At 42.1% G+C, this 10184-nt stretch overlaps 1 protein-coding gene and 1 long non-coding RNA gene across 4 annotated transcripts in view; one reads left to right on the top strand and one right to left on the bottom strand.

Annotated features, from left to right (window-relative positions):
* Positions 1 to 10184, top strand: part of LOC123974723 — a 31012-nt gene that overhangs the window by 19720 nt on the left and 1108 nt on the right. For both annotated transcript variants that reach the window (XR_006825915.1, XR_006825916.1), the window contains exons 2-5: positions 3429 to 3532; positions 4398 to 4638; positions 5899 to 8217; positions 8641 to 8758. This is a non-coding gene — a long non-coding RNA (uncharacterized LOC123974723). The remainder of the gene's footprint in view (positions 1 to 3428; positions 3533 to 4397; positions 4639 to 5898; positions 8218 to 8640; positions 8759 to 10184) is intronic.
* The window catches only part of itpr3 (inositol 1,4,5-trisphosphate receptor, type 3), a 104288-nt gene continuing 95832 nt past the window's right edge, over positions 1729 to 10184 (bottom strand). For both annotated transcript variants that reach the window (XM_046055563.1, XM_046055565.1), the window contains exons 51-60: positions 8624 to 8743; positions 7971 to 8146; positions 7434 to 7598; positions 7152 to 7341; positions 5887 to 5985; positions 5666 to 5784; positions 4506 to 4671; positions 4239 to 4399; positions 3994 to 4155; positions 1729 to 3510 (exon numbers count right to left, since the gene is read on the bottom strand). In XM_046055563.1, coding sequence (XP_045911519.1) covers positions 3394 to 3510; positions 3994 to 4155; positions 4239 to 4399; positions 4506 to 4671; positions 5666 to 5784; positions 5887 to 5985; positions 7152 to 7341; positions 7434 to 7598; positions 7971 to 8146; positions 8624 to 8743 — 1475 coding nt within the window. In that variant the 3' untranslated portion in view covers positions 1729 to 3393. The remainder of the gene's footprint in view (positions 3511 to 3993; positions 4156 to 4238; positions 4400 to 4505; positions 4672 to 5665; positions 5785 to 5886; positions 5986 to 7151; positions 7342 to 7433; positions 7599 to 7970; positions 8147 to 8623; positions 8744 to 10184) is intronic.

Below are 10184 nucleotides of genomic sequence, written 5' to 3'. Positions count from 1 at the left end.
CTTCTGTTTACCTTTTTAAATAATTTCAATGGTCGGGGGACAGACACCATCACTATAGGATTTTCACTAAGTAACTCCTGAAATGGAGGAGCAGAGAAGTGTGTTAGACTGCGACTCTGCTATAGGATTTTCACTAAGTAACTCCTGAAATGGAGGAGCAGAGAAGTGTGTTAGACTGCGACTCTGCCTCCTGGTCTCAACTCTGGGTTGTCATGGATTTGGTCCACTAATAAACTTGGCCAGATTTCTAGAAATGAGAGCTGCTCCTTCCCAAGTGGGATGGATGCCGTATCAGACCAGGTCTTCCCCAGAAAGTCTGCCAATGATCAACAAAGCCCACATCGTTTGCTGGACACCACCTCGACAACCAGCGGCGGAATGACGACATGCGGCTATACATGTCATCACTGGTCAGATTTGGCAGGGGTCCAGAGAAAACTACGGTGTCCGACATTGTTTTTGCATATGTACACACCGACTCAACATTAATCTTAGTGACCTCCGATTGGCGTAACCGGGAGTCATTACCGCCGACGTGAATAACAATCTTACTGTATTTACGTTTATCCTTAGCCAGCAGTTTCAAATAAGACTCAATGTCGCCCGCTCTGGCCCCAGGGATGCACTTAACTATGGCCGCTAGCTTCACTAACTTCACGTTTCTCAAAATGGAGCTGCCAATGATCAGAGTTGGTTTCTCAGCGGGTGTGTCGCAGAGTGGGGAAAATCTGTTAGAAACATGAACAGGTTGATGGTGCCCCGTGGACTTTGAATGCTTATGACTATTTCTCCTTCGGACAGTCACCCAGCCCCCCCTTCCTGGCTGCACAGGAGATGCCGGAGGACGGCTACCAGAGGCTAACTCAGGCCGTTCCGCACCGACTACCGGGGACTGGCTAGCTACAGTAGCTAAAGACTGATCTACCAAGGTGCGGAGCCGGACTTCTAAATCACTGAGCCTCGCCTCCATGTCTACAAATAAACTACACTTATTACACGTACCATTACCGCTAAAGGAGGCAGAGGAGTAACTAAACATCTGACACACCGAGCAGGAGAAAGTAGGAGAGAGAGAAGGAGAAGCCATCGCTAGCTGCTAAGCTAAAGTCGCTAACGGCTAAGCTAAAGTACTATAGCGTCAGCTACCAAAACTTTAGAACAACTATGAGATTGAACAGCCGTCACTAAAAGATGGAAAGAACTGTGAGTGCTTAGGCAAAATTACTGTAAAGAATAAGTGTTTAGCGAACAGTTGGCTGCTGTAATCAAACAAATGTAACTGTTATTTAGCGAGAGCAGCACAACACGGTACCAACACACAAGCACCGGAAACGGAAATGAGTCGACACGCTTACCGCAGTACGTCAGCAGTCAGGGAGGAGCATCGAGTTTCAACTGTAGTCAATATGACTACTATGACTTCCTTTACTATCATAGAAGAACAGACTCTTCCAAACCCACTTAACTCTATTAATCTCTATGTTCTCTTCAGACTTTGATGAATAGATGATTCCTTCTTTTCTTACAATCAGGACTATATATATATATATATAATGAAATTAATCACATTCATGATTCTCAGAAGATGTTGGACTTTTTCCATTTTGTCTATTTTCACCCTCGTCACATCTGATTTGTCAGTTGTTGTTAACAAGATTTTGCTGTATAATTTTTTATCCAGGAATTTGCAATCCTGAGATCATTCAAATTAAAACAATCCTCACAATATTTCTTCCTGGTATTTTATTTCAAGAATGCCAGTGGCACCTGGCTTTTTATTTTTTTTTACAGATTAGAGTAAAACCACAAACTGTAAACAGTCATGACAGTGTAACTTTAAATAGACATGTGTAGATTTAACACATTTAACTGAAACCCCAACAAACGTCAATGAAGTGACAGAACATGCATTTTGTTCTTCAAAGTAAATGATTTTTTTTTTTGAAGACGTGCGGTCTGCATTTCACCGCTCTCCTCCACCTCCTTCCCACTCTGTACCTGTCTGCTCTCATTGGGGGGAAAAAAAACGTTGTTTTCTGTTCACAAACTTGCAGTTTTGCTAAAAGCAGCATAATCCAGTGTCTGTACTGAGCTAGTTACAGTGTTAAAAATAAAACAGGAGCTGCTATCTCCATAAATATACTACTATTAAACCACAATAACACAAATCTCTTCAACTACAATTTCCCACAGATTTACAATAAAAAAAACAAAAACACAAACTGCGTTAAACACACTTCACATTCAAACAAAGATCATCAGCAAGAAACGTTGCACGTCAGTCTGTATTTACATTTTCTTAAAATGACCAAAGTGAGTTGATGTCTGGTAATTCTGAGCATACACACATGCTTGATCACATTTTAGCATTTTTCTATGACACTGAAAAGAGCGTGACGGCTTGTAGTCCTCCAACCAGGAAGTCTGTGATCCTTCGATTTGGGTCAATAATGGTGCAGATTTTTGGTAATTATTTTGTTGAATCAAAAGTATGTTGATTTTCAATACATAGAAAAAAAACAGTGATTTCCATTGGTAATCTGATGCAGGAGCTCTGAGGTTCAGCAACTTCCAAGTTGAGCTAAAAAAAAAACAATTGTTTGACTCTATCGAGGCTTAATAGCTCGATCACAAATCTCCCATTTCAGTTCTGGCTACATCTCCACAAGTCCACAGTAATGGCACAAAGTGTATAAAGAAAGGGTTAATATTGCATCTCAAACACAGACACCGGGGACCAGAATGCTCCCCCAACCCTTGTAAGAGGGAAGAATCTGGACCAAACTGATCCAAACCTGTCCAGTAATTTGAAAAGATTCAACCAGAAAGCGTCAATAATATCCACCGCTAATTTTAGCTTTTACTAAAAACGTTAGCCAGCATACCAAGCCGATGTTAGCTGAACACAAAATCAATCAGATGGATCCGTCCCACATCTGAGGACCTCTAACATGGCGCTCAAAACGTGATTCACATTTCATCTCCAGCTCTGAATATGTTTGAAACATTTCTGGTCTGACACAAGATAAACATTTTAAAACCAAGTGTCTTTATTGCACATGTATTTAACATATTTAAATGAATGAAAAGATGAACTAAACTTAGCTCAGACACTAACAACATGTCTTAGTTCTACAGATTAATGGTGGTCCATCAGTGACTGCAGATCTAACTCTGATTCCTATCGTCTGGTTGATCCAAACAAAGACATTGTTCTTGTGATTTTAGAGCGGTACATTTGACCTGCATGTTTTCTTGCTATGTTCTAGTGTTTTTCTTTACAATGACTTTGTGAAAAATGTTCTCCTTTGGAACAGTCCTTCAGGACAGCTGTGATGTTTACAGATGAGGATCTTGTGCGTGTTCCATGTCTGCTGATCAGTAATCTAATCTCTATGGTTTGTACATCTGGTGGTTTCCTCCTGCAGCGCTGGGAGGCATCGATGTGCCAGCTCCTCCCTGGACGTCAACAAATCCCATCCTCTGCCTCCTCTTCCTCTGCTCCGTCATCTGCAGGAACACAGGAAGTGCAGTAAGTCTACACTGTTTAAATTAAAGTTGTTTTAGTTTAATCGGCATCTATTACATTACAGAACAGGCAGCTAATTATAAATTCTGCATTATATTTATGAATTTTCACCTGCCTGCTGAATTTTTTTGTTTCCCTTTTGTATAAATGAAGACCTTCCCATCATAAATTGGAGCAGAAAATGTCTCCAGAATGCAGGAAATTTAGTGTTTAATGTTCCAATTTTCTGGGAGAGGGCCCCCAGACCCCCACTCATATTCCAACATTTTAAATTTCTGTATAGGCGGGGCAAGCCGGGTGTTTACCTGAGGTGTAGGCCTCTTGTGAGGAAGGTGCCAAGCATATTTAAAAGTTATCATAATAATGTTTGTGGTGATTAAAACTCGATGCCAGCTCAACGTCGTGATGACATGGACGATGGCATCGTCTATCGGCCCAACCCTGGTGCGTTTGTGTGTCAATACCTGCTCTTTCAGCTCCATCAGCTGAGTGGTCAGGGTCTGGACCACCTTCATTGTCGCTGCCAGTTTGTCCTGCAACATCCTCATCTCGTTCTGCTCCCCGTCGCCATCGGTTACCACCAGAGACATGGCCTGCATCCGCGGGAACCATTCCAAGTTGTTGTTCTGAAACAGAAGAAGTGTCCGTGTTTAGACGGAGTGTTTGTGACTTCCAGTATTTAAATGATTCGTGTACGCAGATGTTTTACTTTGATCATGTGCGCGACGTAGCTCTCCGGTCCGGTGTAGTCCGTCTTGTTCTTCTCCCGAACCAGAACGATAAAGTACAGGTAGTTCCAGATGTTGTGCTCCAGCTTGATGTGCTCCTCGAACGACACCGTCTTGTTGTCAAACTTGTCTCTCTCCAGACCTGCAACGACACACAACGCTGGAAGTCAACGTTTTTGCAGGACGCGTTTAAACGACGACCCCAACGTGTCCCTGCTGTGAGCTCATTGACCCGCCAGACCACCCACCGCAGATGAAACACGTGGTCTTCAGGATCTCCTCCTTCTTCTGCTTCTCGCTTCTCAGGTCGGCGAACGTGTCGATGATGACGCCAAAGATCAGGTTCAGGACGATGATGATGACGATGAAGTAGAAGAGCAGGTCGTACACCACGCGGGCCGGAAACAACGGCTCCTACACACACACACACACACACACACACAAGTATCATCAGGAAAATAAAGCTGAAGCCCAAAAAAGTACTCATTATGAACAATCATTATACTGGATTATCATCACTGAGACATGAGTTTATGAGGTTTAATCTATTATATGCTGGTACAAATTTTACCATTAATATTATGATATTGTCATAACACATGGTGGCTGCGCTTTAATCTTGAGAAGCTGCAGAGCTGCAGTCTCTATTCATTGAACTTACACTGTAAATTTCTTGTTCTCTCTCTCGCTCGCCTGTCATTCACCGGTCTTGTGCAAAGTGTAGCGTGCGAGTGTCGCAGTTCCTTGCGGGTCTATTTCAAGTAGCCGGCTATTTGAAAACGATAAAATATTCTCTGTGATAAATTATCCAAAAGTCCCGCGAGGTGCGAACAACTCGACGCAACACCAGTGAAGATGGAGCGACGTTTCTTCAAGTGTTCCTCTTCCGCCACCACACGTTACGCCTACGCATGCGCACGCACAACCCAGGATTAGGGTTACAATTCTGGATTTAAAGTTTATTTACAGCATTAAATGTTTATTGTAATGGGCTGTATATTAACTTATTGGAATAAAACTGGTACTTCTATGTAAAGTCAGACGTTGGGCACCCCCATATCGCCAAAATGGCGTGATCCTCGTTTCGCTGTGAAGCTTCGACTGTGAGATTGACAGTCGATCCAGGCTCCGCCCCCCAGCTCTAATCACTACAAACTGTATCAGCACTTCTAGTGTCTGGAGTTTGGGCCCACATCTCTGCTTTTCCTGTCTTGGCACTTGGCGATTCTGACACACCAAAACTTAAAGTTACAGATGAGACGAACTTTTGCCGTTTGATTGCAGGAAAGTAAAAATCATGTGACTGTAGCTGCGTTTTTGGAATTTAAAAAGCTGTTTCTAGTAAAACAAAGTTAGATAATTAGAGACAGAGGGGGGTTAGGGGATGAACGCAGAGAGGTTTGTTTACGTTCTTGGATGGTTTCCGGAGAACGTCTCCGACTCCTCCTCCGTTCCTCAGTCCGTGGTTCAACACCGTGACAATACACATCAACAGAGTGTCGCACGCTCGCTCTGAGCTGGGCTCCTCTGAAACACAAACACACACTTTGTCACTGCGGGTATTGAAAATAAGGGTTTACATCGTCACAAACAGCCAGCTCTACTCACTGAAATAATCACGACTCTTACCTGCCTCTTCAGCGGCGCCTTCGGTCTCCGCGGTGCAGCTGACTCCGTCTGTAGAACACGACTTGAGGAAATCCTGCGAGGCTTCGCTCTGCTGGGGAGCTGAACAACAAAACACACGCAGCCGGTGTTAACACATCTGGTGCTGACTGGACTTCAAACCAGCGGACTCGAGCTTCAGTGACAGAGTTCCTCAGCCTTTTCTGGATGCGTTCACAGACCGGAGTCTGTTTTGCGGGACAATAAAGACTGAGCTCTATTAACTGACAGCTGAAGTCCACTGGGTTTTATTTGTCAGGTCTGACAGCAGCTTCACTAAAGAAATGTGGGGATTATGCAACACTATATTAGAGCAGTCTACAGGTCCGTCAGACAACTGTAACGTCAGATGGCACGCGAAAGTCGCAGGTGGAGCAACGGCACATTTCATAATTTTGCAACAAAAGCGCCAACTAGTGGCCGATTGGCACCAACTTTTGCACAGAGCCTCTGTGGGGAATGTAAAGGTACTGGCTTAAATTGCGTGTTAATTGGACTAATATATGTAGATATGACATCACTTCCTGTTTTGACCATTTCGTTATAACCTGCTCATTTGTTTTCATGATCATGAGGGTCTAAAAAGTCCAAAAATTTCGTGCAGATCAGACTCACTGCCTAGGAGTTTGAAATGCACATTTGGGGGTGGCGATGGCGCAGTGGATAAATCACATGCCTTTGGTGTGAGAGACCCGGGTTTGATTCCCCATCCACCAATGTGTCTCTGAGCAAGACACTTAAGCCCTCGTTGCTCCAGAGGCGTGCGACCTCTGACATGGAGAGCAACTGTAAGTCGCTCTTGGATAAAAGCGTCAGATAAATGTTAAATTTCACAATTTTGTGAAACAAATTATAGCAACAATGGGCGTGGTACATATCACCAGATGCAGCTACATTCGGGGAACGCGTGCATATTAGGTATTTAAATGTGCAACATAATATGTGGAAGTTAGGGGCCAAACCACATCTGAGCGCCCCTGGTACTGGGATCCACGATTTGCATGTTTTTAACTTGAGCTGAACCAGGAAGTGCTTTACAGGCGATCAGTGACATCAGATTTAAAGGTGACCGGTGAAGAGAAGCTGAAACAGTTCTTCTAGTGTTTGTTAAAACTTGAGCAGCTGAAGGTTTTTAAACCCTGAAAACAGGCATGACTTTTACTTTACTGGAACTTTCTAACAAAAGGATTTACAGGATGAGGAGTCAGGAGTCAGCGGCGTGTCGTTACCTCCAGCGATCTGCAGCAGCGGGTCGACCTCCATGATGAAATCTTCCTTCAGGCAGAGGAAGCCGACGATGGAGAAGAGGTAGACGAGGATGAGAGCGAGCAGCGCCGTCAGCAGGATGGAGCGACCGTTGCGCGTCACGCTCTTGATCACGTTAAACAGAGTCTCCTCCCGGTAGATCAGGTCGAACAGCTGCAGGGAAATACAGCAGAAACAGAGATCATGGATGGGAGCTACGGGAGACCTTGCTCCTTTTCTGGTTGTATGGTGGTGGTGGTGTTTACCAGGATGCTGTAGAAGAGCTCGTGGACAAACAGTCCCAGTGTGGAGGTCAGGACGTACGCCAGGTGATACAGGAACTCCACATCCATCACCATGGCCTTGTATCCCATAATAAACGTCCCGTTGTTCCCAACAAAGCTCACTACAAACACCACCTTGTTGATCAGCTGGAGGTGAACAGGAAAAGAGCAGGTTAGCAGGTTGCTGGTGTTTTAACCAGAAGAGACAAAAACAAGAAACAATGTGATTTGAAATTATAAGAACTTTAAAGGGCAACTAGGGGTAACATTTTTTTGTCTATGTAAGTAATTGGGATAACTTTTTAAAAAAACTGGTCCAGTATTGAGCGCAGAGGAGAAACAGGGCTGCAACGTTCCATTGATAAAAAATTTCATTTCATTTTACTTCACAGAACCTGGGAACTGCTGGTTTAAGGCTTGGTGTTCAAAACTACGTCAAAGCTTTCCCATAAGAGGTTTAGTGTTGATGAGTATGCCTCATATGCCCAGGGGGTAGATGGGTAATGTAGTGTTCCTTACATTGAGGGATCCCAGCAGTATGAGCGTGTTGCCGATGCCCAGGTGGTAGATGGATCTCAGTATCAGGGCGAGGGTGAGAGGCTGGAGGCCATAACGCTGAGAGAACAAACCCAACACCGAAAGACCCATCAGGATCCAGAACAACATCAACAGCAGGGAGTCGTCAATCGCTCCCTCTGAGAGGAAGAGGAGGAGGAGGAGGAGGAGGAGGAGAGACTGAGTTAGTGTGAGCACTGAAAGGCTAGAGGTACAACTAGTTGTTGTAATAGAAATCTACATCGGAAGTTTAATGATCATATTCCTGCTGTAATGACCTCCAGCACACCCATTATGTCCCTTTTGTATGGAAGTCTAAAGCTGCCAATATTAAAAAATCCTTTCATCAATTAATTTAATTCAAATTTAATTCAGTTTCAGGTTTGAAAATGTACTGTCAAAAAAAAGAAAACTCCAATGTGTAGCTTACACTCAGATTGACTTTTGTAAATAAAACTTTAATTCTTTATAACCACAGGATTCTCCTTTTTTGTTAAATCTGTCAAGGTCAACCATTAAAATAATTTTTTTTATTAAAAATAAACTAAAACCAGGACATAATTCAAACGCAAAAAATCCAATTTGCATTTTTATTTTCATGGTATTTACAACAGTACCTTGTCCTGAGTCATAGGGGTAGAAGAAGGCGATGATGAGGTTGATGAAGACAGCGAGGTTGAAGGAGATGGTTCCCCACAGAGACATCCTCCTGGAGAACCAGTACAACACCGGCATACCTGCAGCAAACCAAGGTTATTATCATTAATGAAAAATAAAATAAACAAACTAGGTGTAAAAAAACATTTTAATAAAAATTAAAGACGCTTTACAAAGAAACGCTAACTTTGCAAAAAAAACTAAAATGATGGAGTAAATGTCTTTAGTTTTCATCTTTGTCACTTTATTCCATAGGGCCTACATTAGCCTAGTATTTTGGGTGGATATGAAATCTACATTCTAGTTTCTTAGCTGTTCCAGTATTTAGTCCATGCCCCTCGCCCAGCATCATGGTGGTGAAAGTCATGAGAAAGTGGCCGATATTACAGAAAAAAAAGACTAAACTAAAAGAAACTAGTAAAAACTAAACTAAAACTAACTGGGGCTGGACCCAAATAATCGAATATGAGAATTAAAATTTTGAGTTTTTTTTCCCGCGCGCTTACAGCAGTGAGTGTAACGCTCCAGTTCACATCAAAGGGAAAACAAAATGAAGCCCTCAGCTGTGTGGGAGCACTTTAAACTGAGTGACTGAACTGAGCTTAATTCATTACAGATTAAAAAAAATCAAATAGCATACATTTTAAAATTAATCAGTAGCCTAAGGCGACAACGGTGGCAGTGGCGCAATGGATAAGTCACATGTCTTTGGTGTGAGAGACCCGGGTTAAATCCCCCATCCACCAATGTGTCCCTGAGCAAGACACTTAACCACTAGTTGCTCCAGAGGCGTGCGACCTCTGAAATGTATAGCAATTGTAAGTCGCTTTGGATAAACAGCACAGTTAACAGCAAAGTCTGTCCCCCCACCCCCACCTAAAACTAACTCTGAAACTAGTAAAAACTAAATTAAGCATTTTTAAATAATAAAAACTAACCAAAACTAGCAAACCCACTCTAAAAACTAATTAAAATTAAACTGAAATTGAAAACAAAGTCAAAACGAAATAACTATTGAAAAATGCAAAGCTACAATAACTTTGCATTTTTCAGTCAAAAATTTATTATCACGGTAATTATCAAATCTCTATTTATTTGGAGTTTAAAGGCTGATTTTTTCTACTGAGGGAAAGTTGAAGAAATCTGATGTTTAATTGTGGTTTAAACTCATCTTTATGGTCAACACTTGATGCCAAACAGTGGATCACTTCACAAATCTGATGTAGAACATTCAAAACAATTATGATAAAATCTTTTTCAACACATATGCACGAGTAAAATTAATTCAATTCAATTCAATTTTATTTATATAGCGCCAAATCACAACAACAGTTATCTCACAGCGCTTTTCATAAAAGAGCAGGTCTAGACCGTACTCTGTATTAAGTAAAAGCTTTTTTTCAGTCGCATATTCCCAATAACCATCTTAATAAAAAATTAAGTCTTAATTTATGATTCAAGTGAATAAAATCAAACCTTTACTGAATATTTATTTGTTATATTGTTATTGAAAAAATTATG

Source organism: Micropterus dolomieu, linkage group LG08, assembly GCF_021292245.1.
Source record: "Micropterus dolomieu isolate WLL.071019.BEF.003 ecotype Adirondacks linkage group LG08, ASM2129224v1, whole genome shotgun sequence".
Taxonomy (NCBI): Eukaryota; Metazoa; Chordata; class Actinopteri; order Centrarchiformes; family Centrarchidae; genus Micropterus; species Micropterus dolomieu.
The sequence above is the reverse complement of the archived record's forward strand: the minus strand, read 5'-3'. Positions and strand labels throughout refer to the sequence as shown.